This window comes from Sus scrofa, chromosome 10, assembly GCF_054392235.1.
Source record: "Sus scrofa isolate SSC_HxYL_T2T_F1_AM1 chromosome 10, Sscrofa_HxYL_maternal_Yorkshire_Landrace_v2.0, whole genome shotgun sequence".
Lineage (NCBI taxonomy): Eukaryota > Metazoa > Chordata > Mammalia > Artiodactyla > Suidae > Sus > Sus scrofa.
In genome coordinates, this window is record NC_139392.1 from 26,430,650 (window position 1) to 26,450,763 (window position 20,114).

Below are 20,114 nucleotides of genomic sequence, written 5' to 3' on the forward strand. Positions count from 1 at the left end.
GGAGAGCAGTTCCCAGGAGGGGGCAGGGCCCGGCACTTCCCCCACCCCCACCCCTCCCGGGCCCCCTGTGGTGACTCAGGCTGACACAGACTGCGGAGTAAGCAGCCGCTCCCCATGCCCTGGGCCCCAGGTCCCATCCCCAAGGGAACCCTTGCTGGGAGGGGACCTGTGCCCTCCAGACCCCCAGGGAGGGTGGAGGAGCCAAGAGGCCGCGTGGGAAGGCCCTGTCACCTGCGACCAGCACATGATGTCATCCTGACCGCATTTCCAGGAGGACAGAGGGTTGCAGTCTGCCCGCTGTCCTGGGGCCCTGACTGGCACCGAGTGGGGATGGCGAACACAAAGCGAATGGAACTGAGCTCCATCCCAAGGCATCTCCACTCCAGGCCCTTTCTCAGGAGACCCCTCACCAGCCCACCAGACCTGAGGACCCCGTGAAATGGCCCATGGACTCACTCTCATGAGAGGGCGTTGGAGATGACACTACCGACGGGCTGGGCGCGCGCCCGGGCAGGGAGGGGCAGGGTGCATCCCGCCCAGAGCCGGTCTGGCCGGCCCCACCTGCCAGGCAGAAGCTGGGTTTCAAAATGGGCTCGGAGGTGGGACACAGACACCTTTCATCTCTACCTGCCCAGCCCGCACCTGGCCGCTGGGGACCCAGGGGGCTTGCCAGGAGCCAAGTGGGTCCAGTTCTTCGAGGCCCTGGACCTCGGGCTGGTGTTGCTTTGCCTTGGTCTGGTCACCCCGTTTCGTCCTTGCCTGCAGGTGACAAGGGTTGACCTCTGAGAACTTCCTGATTGAGGAGGAGCAGGAAGAGGTGTTATGTTGAGGGGCTGGGGGACACTGAGCAGGGCAAAATGCCACAGTTCAAAGGAAGAGGCAGAGAAAATGTGTGAGTTTCGAGACCTGAGTCATTAGCAGAAAAGGGAGCCGAGCAGGGCCAGGCTCAGGGAACCGCCTAGATGCTTCCAGGGGCAGAAACCTGTCCCTCTGGACACACCACCCAGGCTTCCCTGGGGCTGCCCAGCCCAGTCTGCTCTCTGGCTGAGGTCAGCTCTGCTCCCAGGAAATCAAGTTCGTAGCTTCTGGAATGTTCTGAGCCATGGCCCATCCCACCTGGGGCTGGAGTTGCCCAAGGAAGTGAGATAACCAGACAGTAGGGCTTGTGTGTATGTGTGTGTGTGTGTGTCTGTGTGTCTGTCTGTACGTGTCTGCATGTGTGTGTCTGCGTGTGTGTGTCTGTGTGGGCGTAGGCCTGGGAGACCCGGCCTGGCCAGCACAGCCTTCCTGCCCACTGTGGACACGTGAGCCACTTGAGCCACGTGCTGCCCTGCTCCCCATCCAGGCTGGCGGCTGCTCAGGACCCACAGGCAGTGTTTGGAAAAGCATGGGGTATCCTCACTGATCACAATGGCTGTGGGGTGTTACTGATGTTGAGAGCCTGGGGGCTGGGGCACCAAACATCCACAGTGCTTGGGGCATCCTGTGCAATGAGGAATTGTCCTGCCTGAGAGCTGACAGCACCCATGCGGGAAAAAGCGCCCCCTTTCATCCTGAGGCCAGCTTCATGCTGGCTGCCCACATGCGCGGACCAGGCGCTTCTGCTTTTCCAAAACCCCTGGAGCCTGATGTGTGGCCCTGGGACGGGAGCAGCCAGGCATGCACCCCTTTCCCAGGGCTGTCTGGCTGCCCAGTCCACCCCTTCGTGTGCCAACCTGGAAGCTTCTTCGGCAGGCAAGTCCCAGAGGCAGCCGGCCTGTCCCCAGTCTGAGCGTCAGAGGGACCCCGATGGTCCCCTAGACGAGCAATTCCATCCTGCGCGGTGATAAGTGCCTCCCAAACATTCCACACTGAGTTCTTTCAACAGCCATGAACACGGAGCTACTCGATGCCCCTTTACAGAGGTCAAAAGCGAGGCACGTGTGCCCAAAGCCACCCCCTGGGCAGTTGATGTGGCCAAAGCTCAACCCAAGCCACCTGGCTCCAGAGTCTGCATTTGGGGCTGCAGAAGCCTCAGCGCCCTGAGCCTGAGACGCCCTGACATTCCCACGGGATAGCAGGTCTGGGAGGGGAGGCCAGGCCCTCTGGGGCACCTGAGGAGCCCTGGCCAGGCAGAGAGGAGGCTTCGTCCCACTGTCAGGTGACAGCAGAGGCCTGATGGTGGGAGCGTAGTCCACAGCTGCCCGCAGCCATCCCCGGACAGCCAGCCCGCCTGAGGCCCCCGACACGAGCTGGGTCAGATGATACCACCGGGGTGTGGCCCCACAGGACCACTCCACCTCCGCCCCTGACATCTGCCCCTGTGGTGCAGCTGGCACCCTTGCTGTGGGCAGCCCTCTCCCCAGGACTTAGTGGGGCGCCCGCTGCTCCTTCCAGCACAGGCAGCAAACCCTGAGCTTCAGCTGCTGGACTGCATTTGCGCCGGATTTGTGCCAGGGGAGCATTTGAACTCCACGGGGGGTCTAGGTGACGCCCAGGCGTGTCATTTACTGAAACAAGGGTGCCCTCTGCTCCTTTCATTTAAGGCTCAGCCTTCTCTCCAAGGGCTCTGTCCCCCTTGTTCCAGACAGAAGGGGTGGGGGTATGGCCACGGCCCGCAGCCTGGAGGCCCCCATGCACCTTTCCTGGGATATGCGGGTGTCTACTGTGGGTGCTCAGATGTGGCCCTATCCTCTGACCTCAGCCTCTCCTTGTCCCCCAGCCCACACACCAGTTTCCTGGGGGGCTTGGCTGGTTTGACCCAGTTTGGGGCAGATGGCTGGCCGCTCCTTCCTGAGTACACAGCTGCAGGTATGGGTGGAGTTGACCAGAGCGCCACTGCCAAGGTTAGTAGGGGTGGCCTCTGAGTTCTGGATTCCCTGCTGACAGGAGCTGGACCCACAGGTGCTCTCCCTGCAGAGAGGAGAGGCCTCCCCTGCCCTGAAGGCTGGATCTGGAGGTGGGGGAATTACCTGGCTGCCCAACCACCGTCCCGTACGTGGACACACACACACACACACACACACACACACTCGCTCTCGCTCTCTTTCTCCCTCTCTCTGGGGTAGAGCAGGCAGGCTCTGGCTGCTGGACATTTGCCCCAGCTCATCCCAGCAAAGCTGAGCCCAAGTCAACACCTGTGGAGACATTTTCTCAGGCTGTGTGTTGAGCCTCTGGTCTTGGGACAAGTCAGAGCAAGCAGACCCGGCGCCCAGGAGCTCCTGGGAAAGCTCCTTAGACAGCTTGGCTTCCCTTCCAGCGAGCCTCTTCCCAGGGTGCCCAACTCCCCAGCTGGGCTCCCACAGCCCGGGCGCACGTCCCTGTTATAAGCATTCCTGCAGGATCGAGCCCGGCCAGCCTCTCCCCCACTGCCCTCCTGACAGGGTGTGCAGAAGGCCCAGGGAGCAGGACCCCCCCTTTGGCCCTTCGGGTCGCCTTCCAGTGGCTGTTGCCATTTGCTTCTTGCCCTGGCAGAGAGGAGGCTGCCGGAGGGGGTCGGAGAGAGGTGACAGTGGACAGTGCTCTCCCACGCTGAGTCTGAGGGCCCCAGGCGATCAGGAGCTCAGGTGTCCGGCAAGGGCACAGGGTAGCAGGGCGAGGGACCGGGGGACCGGGGTCATGTCCCGCTGCTGCCCTTCCCATCTCCTCCCTGGGCCTCCGCTCCTGGATCAGAACCTGCTGGGACCCATCGGTGTCACACTGTTCGGAGTACAGCCCACAGCTAGAAGTACATTCGACATAATAGCCGTGTCCTCTGTCCCTGCACTGCACTCTCTAGTTTTTATTTGTGTCTATTATTCAATCCTATTTAAAAAAGAATGGCCCTAGTCTGCTAAATTGATTTCACAATCTATCGCGGGTCACAACCAGTGATTTGAAAAGCAGTTTATGAGCTGATGGCCAAGGGGCCCTCCCGGGCCTCTAGGAGCCTCATCGGGGGCACGGGAGCCAGGATCCCAGGTTGGACCCTTGGTGAGCCTCTCCCCTTCTCCGGCCAGATCTACAACGGGACCCTCAAGCGGGAGGCGGACAACAGGCGCTTTAGCTCCTACAGCCAGATGGAGAGCTGGGGCCGGAACTACCCCCGCAGCGGCTGCCACGCCCCGGGCGCGGGCAGCGACATCTGCTTCATGCAGAAGATCAAAGCCAGCCGCAGCGAACCCGACCTCTACTGCGACCCCCGGGGCACCCTGCGCAAGGGCACGCTGAGCAGCAAGGGCCACAAGACCACCCAGAACCGCTACAGCTTCTACAGCACCTGCAGCGGCCAGAAGGCCGTCAAGAAGTACCCGGTGTGCCCACCCTCCTGCACGCCCAAGCCGGACCCTGTGTACATCCCGCCTGTCTCCTGCAGCAAGGACCTGTCCTTCAACCACTCGAGGGCCAGCTCCAAGTGAGTGCCACTCAGCTGGGGGCACCGGGGCGCTGTGGGAGTTCTTGGTGGGGGGGGGGGGGAGGGACCCAGAACCCTGACACTGAACGCACAGGTCGAGTGTTGTGGCTCTAAAGGTCACCGGTAATGAACGGAGGGGGGAGAGTGAGGCCGGCTGGGCACGGGGTTCTCAAAGGGTGTTCCTCTGACTGACCAGCAGCCTTAGCCTCAGTGGGAACTCATGAGAAAGACTCGTTGTCAGGCCCTGCCCAGACCTGGGAGGGCCACGCAACTCTGCCCCGAGTTTGAGAATCTCTGAGCTTGGGCGGGTGAGGCTTTACCCATGTTCTGGAAAAGCAAACGCATGTGCCCTGGGGTCAACCACGGGAGAGGGGCCGGGGCCGTCTTACAGGACAAAAGACAGAAACTGGCAGGACCTAGTGCCAGACGTGGGGATGCAGGAGATGAAGCAGGGGTCCTGGAGAGAGCCATAGACAGCAGGGGGGTGGGCACAGGGTGGCTTGGGGATGGCCATGGTGTCTCGGGGGGAGGGAGTCGTGGGGGCTGCCCTCCAGCCTCAGAGCCTCATGAATGTTGGAGCTGTCCTCTGTCACCTCCCAGTGGTCCTTTGGTCATTTCATTGACAGTCATGGAACATGTACCACGCTCCAGGGTCTGTGGTCCAGCAGGGAGACAGCCACCAGCAGAAGGGCCCAAGGCTTTCCTGCAGCTGCAGGATTAACCACTGTCCACGGAGCCCAGAGCCTTGCAGGCTTCATCCCTAGCCCTCAGAGCCTTCCAGGCTAGAACCTGAGGCGAAACAGGCACAGAGACAGTAGGCTGCTTGCCTGAGGCCACGCAGCTGATGCTGGAGCCTGTGCTCCCCCCGCCCCCACACCACTCTGTCCCGCCAACTCACAGAATTGTTACAAAGCTGACCTCACGCAGCTCCCTGGAGGCTGTGAGGTGCATTTAGGATGCGCTGGACAAGGACTCAGAAAGCTCCCCTGTCCCTCGGACACTGACTGGGGCAGCATCTGGCCCTGGCTATTGCCCCACACCAGCAGCCCAGAGGGCAGGGCCAGATGAGCCCCAGAAGGGATAAGTGACAGGCCTTTTGGAGATGACGACTGACTGGCAGTTGCTGGGCAATGGTGTCTTGGTGCAGGCGGGATGCTGCTGGTGGGAGAGCAAGGTTTGCCCCGTGGGTCACTGATCCAGAAGTGGAGCTGGGTACCTGCCATGGAAGGGCTTGAGGCTGGTACAGATGAGGAGCAGCTCCCTCCGAAAATGGATTTCTAGGGGGCAGAGCTGGGGGTCAAGAAGGGGCTGCCCTGCTGTCTCTGGGACCCAGGTCACAGACAGCTGGGGAGGCCGCCCACAGTCAGCGCCACGGGAGCCAGATGGGCTCTGGGAAGAGAGGCTTCCTTTCCAATATAAGGTTCGCAGCAGTAGGGCTTGAGTGGGTCCCCTGGGGCCAGGTGAGGGGAAGGACGCTGCACCTGAGCCCTGGTCAGGGCGCAGAGAAGAGCATGGTCTTGCTGGGGCAGACCCAAGTTAGGGCTGGGAGTGCGCAGGACACGGCAGAGCCAGACTCTTGGGTTACAACATGGTCGTTCTTGTTCTGTGGCTCAAAAAAAGGTTGGTTATCAGCCACTTCATGTGGTTTGATCTAACACATGCCTTTGGATATCAGCTTAAGCAGTCTGAACTTGAACTTACAGTATGGAGAAGCTGCCGATGGGGACAACACAGCGAGTGGGTTTTAGGGGCGCTAATCTGCAGAGAGCCAGTGGTGGGGGTCTCCTGCTGTAGCTCCAGCAAGAGTGATCATGGTCAGAAGGAAGGTAATGGCCATGAAGATGGAATGAGTAGCTGTGAGAACTTTTGAGTTAGAAGCTAGACTTGGAAATGGAGGGAGGCAAGAGCAGATGGATGGATGGATGGATGGAGGGAGGGATGGATGAGAGATGGATGGAGGAAGGCAGGAGGGAGGGAAGATGGTTGACAGATGGAGAATGGATGCGTGGATGGATACATGGATGAATGGATTCATAGACGCATGGATGGGTGATAGATGGATGGATAGATGAATTGATGGATGGATGGATGGAGGGAGGGAAGGAGGGAGGGACAGATGAGAGATGGATGGAGGAAGGTGGGAGGGAGGGAAGATGGTTGATGGATGGAGGATGGATGTGTGGATGGATACATGGATGAATGGATTCATAGATGCATGGATGGGTGATGGATGGTTGGATAGGTGAAGTGATGGATAGATAGATGGAGGCAGGACAGAGGGAGGGAAGATGGTTTTTGGATGGATGAAGGATGGATGCATGGATAGCTGATGGAGGATGGATGGATGGGTGATGGAGGATGGATGGATGGATGGATGGATGGAAGTAGAGTGGAGGGAGGGAAGATGGTTTTTGGATGGATGGAGGATGGATGCATGGATAGCTGATGGAGGATGGATGGATGGGTGATGGAGGATGGATGGATGGGTGATGGAGGATGGATGGATGGATGGATGGATGGAAGTAGAGTGGAGGGAGGGGAGGTGGTTGTTGGATGGATGGAGGATGGATGCATGGATGGGTGATGGATGGATGGAGGGAGGAAGGGAAGGAGAGAGGGATGGATGAGAGATGGATGGAGGAAAGCAGGAGGGAGGGAGGGAAGATGGTGGATGGGTGGAAGATGGATGTGTGGATGGATACATGGATGAATGGATTCATAGACGCATGGATGGGTGATGGATGGAGGGATGGATAGATGGAGGCAGGATGGAGGGAGGGAAGATGGTTGTTGGATGGATGCATGGATGGGTGATGAAGGATGGATGAATGGATGGAGGGAAGATGGGTGAATGCATGCATGGAAGGAGGGAGAGAGTGAAGATGGATGGTGGATGGTTGGATAGATGGTGGACATGGATAGGCAGATGGAGGGAGGAAGGACAGAAGGAGAGATGATGGATAGATGGTGAGTAGATGGAGGGGTGGATGGGGATGAATGATGGAGGGAGGAAGTGATGATGGATAGATGGCAGGAGAATGGATGGACGATGGACATGGGTAGAGGGACAGGCTTGTAGCCATTCTCTTCCATTTTCCAGGCACAGACATGCGAGATGGCGGGGTGGGTGGGGAGCTTTCCCTCAGGAATAGGGCAGGGTTTTTTCTCAGGGTGGAGGTAACTTGCCCACTCGGACATGTCACTGAGCCCATGACAGGGCCTCATCCCAGCAGGTGTTCAGCGTGGGGCGAGTCTTCTCCCTCCCTGGAGGGGCCATCCACAGATGGACCAGGGGCTGCCTGGTTCTGGCTGGCAGAGGGCCGGCCAAGGCCGCGGCTTGGGCATGCAAGGGGGTTCCGAGGCCCTGCACCCTGGCTCCTGGGAGGCCCTGTAACCCTCCCGCATGCCTGCCCTGCAGGATCTGCAGTGAGGATATTGAGTGCAGCGGGCTGACCATCCCGAAGGCCGTGCAGTACCTGAGCTCGCAGGACGAGAAGTGCCAGGCCATTGGTGCCTACTACATCCAGCACACCTGCTTCCAGGACGAGTCTGCCAAGCAGCAGGTAAGCCTTGGCACCCCTCCTGCCCTGCGCCCGGCGGGGCAGCCTGGCCTGGCACTTGGAGCTGCTGGGGACACTTGCGATTGGCTCCTTCTACCCCCGCTGCCCATGGCAGGTGTGTGCCCAGCAGTGCCCGAGACCAGAGCGGGCATCTTATCCTCTGAGGGGATCAGAGCCCCACTTGGGGAGACGTCCATCAGCTGCGTTTCCTCCATCGTTCATGGAAGAGACGCTTGAGTGACAGTCATGGGTTTGACACGAGTCCCTTCTCGAAGTCCCCTAAGGAACTGGCACAACTTCCTCCCCTTCAATTTCCTCCATACCCTTGTCTCTGCCTCTATCTCTGTCTCTCTCTGTCTGTCTCTGTCTCTGTCTCTCTCTGCCTCCGGCTGTCTCTGTGTATTTCTGTCTGTCTCTGTCTATCTCTGCCCCTGCCTTTCTCTGTCTCTGTGTCTTTATTTCCATCTGTCTCTCTGTCTCTGTCTTTCTCTGTCTCTGTGTCTCTGTCTCTGTGTCTCTGCCTGTCTCCATCTCTCCGTCTGTCTCTCCATGTCATCGTCCTCTCTCATCTCTGGTTGGGAGTAGGGCTTGTCTGTGCCTCCCGAGTGTGGCTGCCAGGGTACCTCCCTCCCACGCGTGACTGGTGGGGCACCTGGAGGCTCGGCCTGAGGGTATGATGTGAGTTTCAGGGTCCGTCTGCATCAGGCTCCCCCCACATCAGGCTCCCCCCATGCGTGCCCTCCCTAGGACCCTGGCGCATATTTCTATGTGTGTGCCCATCTGGTCCTCACCCCCAGACTCCCCGGCAGGACTTCAGGGCCAGGAGGAGGGCACCGAGGGGTTCTGGCTGGCTGGGATGCAGGGCGCTGGCATCTGAATCCTGCCTGGCCCCTGGTCTGGCTGGTGACCGTTCCTCCACACTGCTTGCACATTTGTGGGTTGTCCTGGGCATTTGGGAACTGAAGGGACCTCTTCTGTCCGAGCAAAGCTGCCTTGAGTGGAGTGTGGCCGGCTCGGTCTCACCTCCCTGTCCGGCGCCCGTCCTGCAGGTGTACCAGCTGGGGGGCATCTGCAAGCTGGTGGAACTCCTGCGCAGCCCCAACCAGAACGTGCAGCAGGCTGCGGCCGGGGCCCTGCGCAACCTGGTGTTCCGCAGCACCACCAACAAGCTGGAGACGCGCCGGCAGAACGGCATCCGCGAGGCCGTCAGCCTCCTGGGGAGAACCAGGAGCACAGAGATCCAGAAGCAGCTGACTGGTGGGTGCCCAGCCCCGGAGTGGGTGGCGCAGGACGGGCCCAGGACGAGGAGGGGGCAGGGGGCCAGGGCACATCGTGCAGGGTCGGCCTCGGGCGGACATCCTGGGACCCCCATGGGCTGCAGATAAGTGTTGTCCCCGTCGGTGGCCCCATCCTGTCCCTCCAGCCATCATCCATCTATCGACGTGTGTGGGATCCCAGTCTTTCTGAGGGAAAGGGTAGGCGGAAGGCTGGTCATCAGGCAGGATCCCGTCAGCAGACCCTGAGGAGTGCAGGCCAGGGGAAGAGGGCGGAGCTCGCAGGTCCTAAGCAGCTAGCTGTGTCCAGAGCAGGAGCTGACGAGCACTCAGGATGGGGACACAGGGGCCTGGAACTGGACAGGAGGGTGAGAGCACGTACCGAGTCGCAATTTTAGGGATGACTTTTGGTGGCAGGCAGAGAACAGGAGCTGATCCCGAGTGCTGGCATTTCTATCAGAAAACACTGATCCATCAGATGTTATTGATCCACTTCCAAATGCGTGTCACTCTGACCCACATAGAGAATTCTAGCTGCTCTGCCCCCAAGAACCTGCTGGCTTGTGGAGACGTGGGGTGGTGGGCTCCTGAGACCATCAGACAGCAGACTGGGTAGCTGAGGCCGGTCCAGGATGTGCTGTTCGGGGGTGGGGTGGCCCCGAGGATGGGGCCTTCCTGAGCTGGTGGTGCCCACTCCAGGGCTGCTGTGGAACCTGTCCTCCACGGACGAGCTCAAGGAGGAGCTGATCGCAGACGCCCTGCCGGTCCTGGCCGACCGAGTCATCATCCCCTTCTCCGGCTGGCGTGACGGCAACAGCAACCTGTCCCGGGACACCGTGGACCCCGAGGTCTTCTTCAACGCGACAGGCTGCTTGAGGTGAGGGTGGAGGGCGCCCGTGGGGGAGGGTAACAGCGCCTCGACTCCCCCCCGACTTGGGGTACGGTCCCAACCTCCTTGGATTTGACTCAAGATCTCACGACCTCCTTGAGACAAGCGTGGGTGCAGAGCAGAGGTGCCCCTGGATCTGAAGATCCAAAAGCTGGCTCAGGTGTCCCCCTCCTCCACTCACGGGTAGGCCTTTTTTGGGCAGTCTGGAAGAGTGTCCTTTTAGATAAAAATCCACTGAAAACTAAATAAAAAATTTAAAAGGGCATTCCCATTGTGGCTCAGCGGGTTTTGAACCCCATGAGGATGCGGGTTCCATCCCTGGCCTTGCTTAAGTGGGTTGAGGATCCCGCGTGGCCATGGCTGTGGTGGAGGCCTAAAGCTGCAGCTCCGATTCAACCCCTAGCCTGGGAACCTCCATATGCTGCAGGTGCGGCCCTAAAAAGCAAAAAAAAAAAAAAAAAGTCCACTGGCTGGCTCCCCAGGGGTCACTTCCGGGCTGTGATGCCACTATCTGCCGTCATATTGCTTGGCATGGGGTTGGCACCGCTTTGCCCAAAGTCTCCTGAGTTCTGCCCCAGGGTGTAGCAAGGGCCCTGGGGCCTGCTGGCGGAGGGACCTGGGTGTGCTCCCTCTTGGAGGGGGTTTACACGCTGGGGGACGAGCAGGCCTGGAGGCGGAGCCGTGGAGCAAATCCCCCTGGGGTCTCACCTGCTATAAGGGGCTTTGTCCTCCTCCCCACTCCCAGAAGCCCAAAGACCAGGGTGCGGTTGGCCTGGGCTCCTTCCTGCCTGCCTTGGGCAGCAGCCTCCAGGCATTGGAGAGGCTGGGGACATGCAAAGCCAGGGTCATGGGGGACTTATGGGTGGCGGGAGCCACTCCCCCTGCACCAGGCAGAGGGCCCAGACTGCTCTGGGAAGAGCGCTGCTGTGGGCAGAACATGGCTTCCGCCAGGAGGGGCATCGCCTCAGCTCGGGTCACCCCCCAGCACCCCACAGAGATTCTGCTGCCCCCAGGGGCACACTGGCCAGCCAAGCTCCCTGCCCCAAGTGCTACGAGGGCAGGGTGCATACCCTGGGCTCCAGCAGCACCAGAGCCATGACACATAAAAGTCACAGCCTAGGTGGAGTTCCCGTTGTGGCGCAGTGGAAGTTAATCTGACCAGGAACCATGAGGTTGCGGGTTCTATCCCTGGCCTCGCTCAGTGGGTTAAAGGTCTGGAGTTGCGGTGAGCTGTGGTGTAGGCACAGACACGGCTGGGATCCCGCGTTGCCGTGGCTGTGGTATAGACTGGCCGCTGTAGCTCTGATTCGACCCCCTAGCCCAGGAACTTCCATCTGCCTTGGGAGTGGCCCTAAAAAGCAAAATAAATACATAAAATATAAATTAAAAAAAAAAAAAAAAAACAAGTTCCAGCCTGGACCCCAGGGGACAGAGAAGGATGACAAGCACCAAGTTCAAACGAGACCCGAGACCCCATCCCAGCCTGAGCCAGGCCTGGGCAGAATAGCCTGAAAGGTGTTTCTTTCCTCCCTTCCTCCTCGTTTCCCTCCTCCTTCCTCCCTGTCCCCTCCTCCCCCCGCCCCCTCCCCATCCCACCACATCCTCCATCCTCCGCCCCCTCCCCCTGGCTCCTTCCTCTGCATCTGCTCTCCCTGTGCCCCAACCCCCCCTTCTGCCTTCCCTTGCTCCCTGCATCTCCCCTCCCCGCTTCCTCCCCCATCCCTCCTTCCCTCCTTCCCTTTCTCCCACCTGCCCGCTCGCCCGCCCCCTCCAGGAACCTGAGCTCCGCGGATGCAGGCCGCCAGACCATGCGAAACTACACGGGGCTCATTGACTCCCTCATGGCCTATGTCCAGAACTGCGTGGCGGCCAGTCGCTGTGATGACAAGGTGAGCGTGGCCCCCGGGTGACACCCCCCACCCCCAGACTCTTCTCTGCCCAGAGCCCCAAGGCCCAGGGTCTCCTCTCCAATCAGTGGGACTCCAGGTCCCGGCGTTCTCTCAAAGACTCCGGGGCTGGTCTGCCCTCCTGGGAGCCTCTAAGGCAGTACCTGGTGGTGGGAAGGAGCCCAGAGCCTGGCCAGCGAGGGTGCTCATCTGGATGCTGAGCGCCCCGTCCCTTCCCTGGCGGGCAGGGGGGGTAGATCCCCTCCCTCACCCTCTGCTCCGTGGTGCCCCTTTTGCGTAAATGAAGTTGGTCACCGTCTACCACGTACCTCCCTGAGGGGTTGTTTTGGGGACTCAGTTAATTAGCAAAACACAAAGCGAGCACCTAGCTCAGGGTGCGCTCCCAGCAGGCATCTGCTGCCGGCCCAGGGCCTGGGTCCTCTGAGCCACTTCCGCCCCCGGGACCCTGGACCCCCGCCCAGGCAGCAGAAAGGGGAAATCATGGCAGGAGGACAACCTGAAGGCTGAGGTCCTTCCACTCAGCGGTGATAGTGAGCAAGAGGTCCCCGGGGGGCTGGCCCGGTGTCACGGCCCCTGCATCCTGCACTCAGTTTTCCTGGAGAGGGGCTTGTCGCCTGCTCCCTCTGTTGGAAGTGACAGCAGGAGAGAGCCTGTCCCTTGTCTGCTCAGCTGTCACTGTGATTCTCTGCTTGGGATGGAACAACCCCTCCACCTGGGTGACCCTGGGGCCCTGGACATCAGGGGCTCTCGAAGCCCAGAAGAACCAGACACTGGGGGGGCGGATCTGCTTTCTCACGCCGCCCAGGGGCCTGTATGAAAGGAAAGCGGCAAAGACCTGGGAACAGCTGCCATTGGGAAGCACTGGGTGCCAGGTCCCTGCTCCTGGGCACTGATTTCTTGGGATGGAGGGCACCTTTGATCCTGGAAGCCGAAGCCCAGCCCTTAACAGAGGGGCTGGTGGTGTCATGGGGACTTGATGGCTCTGAACCTGACGAGGAGCTTGGGGCAGCTCCTGATGGATGTGTCTCCCAGAGCCAGGCTGGCCATCAGCCCGTTGGCGAAGGCAGCAGAGGCAGCAGCCTATCACAGAGCTCAGCCTCCTGCCTGCACTTTCCATGGTGAACCTCCCCTGTAGCCAGGGTCGCAGGTGGCTTCTGTCCCCTGTTACAGCTGAAGAAACTGAGGCCGAGACATGTGCAGCCGGTCACTCATGTTCACACAGCTGGGCATGGTAGGTCCTGGGAAGCGTCCCTGGTGACCTTCTCAGCCTACTGCGGGGTCTTGCTGTCCTCCTCGGAGCAGCGCAGGGGGCTGGCTGTGGCGGGACTGAGCCAGGGGGCGGGGTGACGAGGCTCAGCGCCCCTCTGCTCCGCCCCCAGTCTGTGGAGAATTGCATGTGTATCCTGCACAACCTCTCCTATCGCCTGGACGCCGAGGTGCCCACCCGCTACCGCCAGCTGGACTACAATGCCCGTAACACCTACACCGAGAAGTCCTCCACCGGCTGCTTCAGCAACAAGAGCGACAGGATGATGGTGAGCGCAAGTGTCCCTCCCTCCTGGGAGTCCCTGCCCACTGCCTCCCCCTCCCTGCCCCTCTGCCCTGCTGGAGCCGGAGACCAGCCCCAGGGACCCCTGCCCAACCTTGGGGGACACAGGGCTAGGAGCTGGTGAGCTCCATCTCACCCACGACCCAGGGGTCTGTGTGTGTCCTGGGGACCCAGAAGCCAGAAGCTCCAGCCCAGGGTTTGCAGGCCCCGAAGTCCCCCTCTTCTCTGTCACCCCTGAGGAATGGGGGGCTGTCGGCTCCCATTGACCCCTGAGCCCCCAGGTCTCCCCTGAGCCCCCAGAAGCAGAGGGGGCGCTGTGGGGGGCTGGCTGCCTCCACTGGGCAGTCAAGTTTGGGCTGTGACTCTGAGAGGGCAGGAGGCATCAAGGAGTGAGACCCAAAGCCACCCCACAGCGGGATGTGGGGCCCAGCCCCAGAGGTGCTCTGTGCCCCCTTGAAGATGGCAGAGAGCACGGCCATGCCTCACCTTGGAGCAGCCACAGTGCTGGGAGGAAGGGGCAGCGGGTACTTCCCTGTCCAGGAACCACGACCATGGCTGGGGGAGCAGAACACCTGCTCGGCCCTATTGACCTAGGATCTGGCATCTCGTCCCCAGAACAACAACTACGACTGCCCGCTTCCCGAGGAGGAGCCCAACCCCAAGGGCAGCAGCTGGCTGTACCACTCCGACGCTATCCGCACCTACCTAAACCTCATGGGCAAGAGCAAGAAGGACGCCACCCTGGAGGCGTGCGCAGGCGCCCTGCAGAACCTGACAGCCAGCAAGGGGCTGGTGAGCGCCCCGCCCCTACGACGCCCCGCCCCCTTTCCCCCTGCAGCCCAGGCTCCGCCCCCTGCTCCCCACCAGCCTATCCCTGCCTGAGTCCAGGGTCTGGCCCGAACCCGCTTGCTGGAGGCCAGGTCCTGGGGACATGAGGAGGGGGCGGAAACCTCCAGCCTCTGGGAAGGGTCAGGTGGAAGACAGGGCGGTGGAACCCAGCCCTCCTGGGTTCTGTCTGCCTCGTGGGTCCAGTCTTCCAGCCATGCCTGGGGCAGGAGACAAGGATGAGGGGTGCGTTTATGACAGGAGGGGTCTCCTGTTTGCTGACTCGATAGCAGTGGAAGTTAAGGGCTTGGGGTACGGGCAGGTCCAGAGGGAGATGTGGGAGAATCAGGAGTGGTTTTGAGCCAAAGACAGTCTAGAGGACGTGATGGAACGGGTGGGGGTGCAGGCCAACCCTCCTCCCCTGGGCTCAGGGCAGAAGGGGGTCGGGCGGAAGCAGGACGGGGTGCGTAGAGGCTGAAGGAGAACCTCTCCACTGTGAGAGGAGGCTGGGGGTCTTCGAGAACCCCACAGCAGCCTGGACCAGATACGGCCAGGATGGCTTTGCTGCCAGAGGCCGGGATGGACTGGCCTGTGTCCCGGGGACCCTGGGTGGCATCTCCATGCAGCCCAGCCCCTCTTATCGCTCCTCCACTTGCAAGCTCTCAAAAAGTCCGTGCTGACTCTGCAGGGCCAGGGGGTTGGCAGCAGACGGTGACCCTTGTCTAGGTGGCAGATGCCCTTGACACAGGCTTCACGTGAGCGCGTACAGTGGGGAAGGAGGCAGGCGTGCCCAGGCAATGGCCGAGTGGCGGCCACTGGCACTGGCTCGGTCTGGAGGTTGATCCTGATGCCCCACCCCACCCCACCTGAGGGAGGGGCCGGGAGCTCCCTCCCTCCCAGCCCTGACCTGGGCTCCAGGCTGCCCAGGTGAGGTGCAGGTGCCTCTGCCCTGGTTTGTGCTGCAGTTACCCAGGCGTGAACACCCAGGTGTGTGCTTGTCTTTGCCGGGGCTTCCAATGTGAGAGGGGAAGTCCTGGGGTTCCTTGGTTTGGGGTGACTGGCCCTCTCCTGCCCGCCCTGGCACCGGGGCCGCCCAGGCTAGGGCCTCACACGTCCTTTTCTGCAGATGTCCAGTGGCATGAGCCAGCTGATCGGGCTGAAGGAGAAGGGCCTGCCGCAAATCGCCCGCCTCCTGCAGTCCGGCAACTCAGACGTGGTGAGGTCTGGTGCCTCCCTCCTAAGCAACATGTCCCGCCACCCTGTGCTGCACAGAGTGATGGGTGAGTGACCACCGCCCCCCACCCCCAACAAGGGACCTGACTCCCAGCTTCCAGAGCCTGCTGGCAGGGCCCCTCTATCAGCTCCCTGGAGGAGCCTCCTGGGAGGGGAAGCTGGCCCGGGAGAGGGCTGGCAGTAGGAAGTGCAGGTCGCCCGGGCACAGGGGCTGCCGTGCGGTGTCCAGATGGTCCTGAGCCCGGTTGGAGCTGGAATTGAGCCTCGAGGGACCACCTTGCTTGGGGCCGGGCTGAGGGCAGCTTGGGACTGTGGTCCCAAGCGGAACCCTCGGCCACTTACCCCATGCCCTCTGCTCCTTTCTGTCCCAGGGAACCAGGTATTCCCAGAGGTGACCCGACTCCTCACCAGTCACACCGGCAACACCAGCAACTCGGAAGACATCTTGTCGTCGGCCTGCTACACCGTGAGGAATCTGATGGCCTCCCAACCACAGATGGCCAAGCAGTACTTCTCCAGCAACATGATCAACAATGTCATCAACCTGTGTCGCAGCAGGTGGGTGGGGTGGGACCCCTGCCGCCCCGCCCGTCCCCAAGCGCAGCCCTGAGAAGGCAGCATGGAGAGGAGCCTTGCGGCTCAGGGGGAACCCACAGGGAGCTGGCCCTGGGGGAGGCGCCACAAGCCGGGGTCCTGCATCCAGGCCCCTAGGCAGCACGCTTCTCGGCGGGGACCTGAGGGACACTGAGTCCTCACAGGCCAGCAGGGGGCACCGGGGGCTACAGACCCAGCTGTGCAGAAACTGTATGCTGCTCCCAGCGGCTCTCTCCTCCCGGGACAGGCCAGGGGAGAGGATGGGACCCCAGAGAGAGTCCCGGGGGACCTCCAGGTGGGATTGAGGATCCATCAGGCACCCCGGGACCTCCCCTGGAGGACCTGAGGGGGAGGAAAGGGGCATGTGTTCACCCTCGAGTCTCCTGGAGTCTTACCCCAAATGAACTTCCGCCTGCACAGTGCCTCCCCCAAGGCTGCAGAGGCTGCCCGACTCCTCCTGTCTGACATGTGGTCCAGCAAGGAGCTGCAGGGGGTCCTCAGACAGGTAAGGGCCACACCTGAAACCCCTGTCGGCAAGGCTTTCCCGCACCTGCTTGGCACTGACTCAGATCCATGTGGGTTGGGAGGAGCAGATGGACGTGCCTGACTGTGACCGTGATCCAGGCGCTGTCACATCTCAGCCTGGATGGGGGCAGAGGAAGCCAAGGAAGTGTGCAAGGCCCGAGGTCCCCGGAAGGTTTGCTTTTGGCCCTGGGCGGCCACTGGGGTTTGCAGAAGAGGGTTTCATGCTGAAAGCAGCACCAGGAAGCCCACCCTGTGGGGGGCAGAGTGGACGGGACGGGGCTGCTGGATTTGTCCTCAAGGCCTTCACGGTCAGGTCCTTCACACTGATGCTCTGTTCCCATCCGGTGGTCACTGCTCTTTAGGCAGCAGCGCGTGGACATGAAGGGCAGGGGGCCGAAGGAAGGAGTCACCTTGTGGTTACCTGCACTAGAGATGGATCAGCAGGGTGGGGCGGGCTTTGAGGGAGGAGTGAATGGAGCCCCGGTTTGGGGAGGGGAGTCTGGAGGGTGGGTGGGGGCCTGGGGAGAAGGGCAAGGCTGTGCACAGCTCAGGCGGCAGTGGTTGTTCAGGTGGGAGAAGCCGGGGAGGGGACAGGACCCCCAGGGCACGTGTCTGTGGAAAAGTCTCTGGGTCCAGGGCAGAGCAGGGAGAAGTCCCTCCCCTGGGGGCTGCAGGAGAGGGGCCAGGAAGGGGTGAAGACACGTGGTAGGAGGCAGTGCGGAGCGGGGCACCGTTTCTGGGGCTACTGGTGGTCCAGGACACGGAAACAGGAAGGGCCTGGATCTGAGATCTGCATGTCTCTGGCGACTTCAGGGCATGGCAGGCAATGCTACCAGGGGGAGACGGGGCAGGGGCAGCAGGGGAGGGGGCGCCAGGTCCACTGCGGGGGAGGGGGAGGCAGGAGGGGACCTGATCATCTCCATTTGGCCAGAGGGAAGGGAGACAAAAGAAAGGGTAAAAAGCCACCTGTTTAATGACATTTGTGCAGAGAAGGTGAAGGGGCTGCCGGAGGGCGAGGAAGGTGCGGGGTGGGAGGACGGGGTCTTGGAGCATCAGGGGCTGCTTGTCAGTGGGCGACGGGATGGAAGACCAGCCACCCGGGCAGAAAGAGGACCGTTCCTCCCCAGCGCAGCCGGGAGATGGGCAGGGCCATGGAGCCACGTGATCGAAGGTGACCAAGGGCTGGTGCAGCCACAGCCAGTGGTGGCCCATGTCCTGCTCTTTTCCCACAGTGGGAGGAGGGTCCTGGGAGGCCAAGAGGAGGGGAGGTGGGTGAGATGACCGGTGGGGGCTTCCTCCAGCTGCTCCAGCTGGCCGCGAGGAACGGAGGCCATGCCCACCCAGGACACACAGGGAAGCCCTTGGGGTCCTTCTGTGCCTTTCCCAGCTTCATTGTCATCCCCACTCCCCCTCTAGCCACGCTGGACCTCAGGCCTGACCGGACTGGGTCGGTGCTTCTGCCACCATCTGCCGGTCACTGGGCGGTCACAGTGCAGTGAGGCAGCCATGGGCCCTTGTCCCTCTTGCAGAGCAGGGAGTCAGGGCCCTGGCGTTGGTCTTGACTCAGGGAGTGGCTGGGACCCTGGACTAGTCTCTCCTGGGACCTCCCACGAGGTCTCACAAGCTCAGCAGGAGGGAGCTGGCACATGGGGAGTGGTGATCACGTGGTCTGTGCCCAGGCCACTGGGACCAGGGCTTTGAGCCCCCTGCCTCGGGCCCCCCGTGTCCCCACAGGACAGTGAAACCAATGAGGTCCCAGAGCCCAGGGCTAGCACCAGGCACCCCTTCTCAAGGGCTGTCCTCAGTCACCCTAAAGCATTTATTGAGCACCTGCTATGTGCTAGGAGACATAACAGGAGTAAAACTCGGCCTGTACTCAGCAGGCAGGCACTCAGGGCTGGAGAACAGAGCCTGTGAGGGGCATTTCCTGCTCCGGGCTCCAGCCCTGCCTCTCCAGTATAGGGTGGGGGAGCAGGAGGGCGCCAGACACAAAGTCCCTGCCAAGAGCTCTTGTTGAGATTTAAGGGGAAAAAAGCAGGGACGTTGAGAGGACAGAAAACGACTTTTCTTATCTGATTTTGGTAGCTGTTCTAGAGTACCAACCGCTAGCTAAACCCTTAATACCTTGATTCGGATGTCCACGAAGGCAGAATGGACGTTCCAGCGTGCAAAGGCCGGGCCAAGCTCACTGACACATGGGTGTGCCTGGCCCTGTGCTCAGTCGCAGGATCATGAGGCTGGTTTTAGCGCCAACACACGGAGCGCGTCCAGAGGGTTGCATCAAGCCGAGGGTGCTCTGGGGGCAGCCTCTGACCCCACAGATGCCCTCATGCGGCTGCCACTTCTTCCCACAGCAAGGCTTCGACAGGAACATGTTGGGAGCTTTTCCCGGGGCCAACACCTTCAGGAACTTCACCTCCCGGTTCTAAGAGGCTGCCCACGCAAGCTCAGCTTGCAGGTGAGAATCGGCCCACCCATGGTAGGGGGCGCCTCCAAGGACCCCTGCTGTGCCTCGACCAGGCTCAGAAAGAGGGGCCAGGCCATGCCCCCCAGGGACACAGCTGCATCCTTTGATCTGAATGACACAGGTCATTTGAGGCCTTGCCAGGGGGCCACTGACCATCCCACAAGGACACTGGGGATATGCAACATCCTGCTAGCATCAACAGGCCAGAGGTCTGCTGGGTACAGTTGTATAGGTTGTGCACTGCCAAACCCAAGGAGTGCCATTCATGTGGGCTACAGTGTGAAGGGCGCTCCTGCAGTCACACAGTGTCACTCTGGATTTGGGCCTCTACAGCTCCCCTGCTTGCCTTTTGCTAATCCACTTTGCAGTTCTGCATCATGCCTGCTATGAGGGCAAGCTTCTTTCCACCAGATGAGTCTAGGGAGCAGAAACTCAGATGCAGTTTTCTCTGACAGAGACGCTAAGCCAAGTTCTTCCTTAGACTCACCTGAAACGCAGATAAACCACACACTCCTGGTCCCAATCCCAGCAGTTCTGACTCAGTGGCTCCAGAGTTGGGGCCAGGAATATACATTTTAAAGAAAACATCCAGGGAGTTCCCTTCGTGGCTCAGTGGTTGACGAACCTGACTAGTATCCATGAGGATGCAGGTTCAATCCCTGGCCTCACTCAGTGGACTAAGGATCCAGCATTGCTATGAGCTGTGGTGTAGGTTGCAGATGCGGCTTGGATCCCACGTTGCTGTGGCTCTGGCAGAGGCTAGCGGCTACAGCTCTGATTCGACCCCTAGCCTGGGAACTTCCACATGCCACAGGTGTCACCCTGAAAAAGAAAAAAATGAAAAATCCAAAGTAATTCTTGGAGTTCCTGCCATGGCTCAGTGGTTAATGAATCCAACTAGGAACCATGAGGTTGTGGG

At 60.9% G+C, this 20,114-nt stretch overlaps 1 protein-coding gene across 2 annotated transcripts in view; it reads left to right on the forward strand.

The window, feature by feature from the left end:
• PKP1 (plakophilin 1) overlaps nt 1-20,114 on the forward strand; it is a 46,106-nt gene that overhangs the window by 22,829 nt on the left and 3,163 nt on the right. Inside the window, exons 3-13 of one of the 2 annotated variants that reach the window (XR_014818275.1) lie at nt 3,978-4,372; nt 7,791-7,935; nt 8,982-9,189; nt 9,906-10,083; nt 11,870-11,984; nt 13,382-13,537; nt 14,167-14,343; nt 15,503-15,656; nt 15,981-16,167; nt 16,624-17,443; nt 19,529-20,040. Coding sequence is in view for 1 of the 2 variants with exons in the window: in XM_084980750.1 (XP_084836876.1) it covers nt 3,978-4,372; nt 7,791-7,935; nt 8,982-9,189; nt 9,906-10,083; nt 11,870-11,984; nt 13,382-13,537; nt 14,167-14,343; nt 15,503-15,656; nt 15,981-16,167; nt 16,624-16,708; nt 19,083-19,157 (1,875 nt within the window). In the remaining variant the exon portion in view is untranslated. Of the gene's footprint in view, nt 1-3,977; nt 4,373-7,790; nt 7,936-8,981; nt 9,190-9,905; nt 10,084-11,869; nt 11,985-13,381; nt 13,538-14,166; nt 14,344-15,502; nt 15,657-15,980; nt 16,168-16,623; nt 17,444-19,082; nt 19,187-19,528; nt 20,041-20,114 lie in introns of those variants that run through there. The other variant, XM_084980750.1, reaches the window with a different exon arrangement.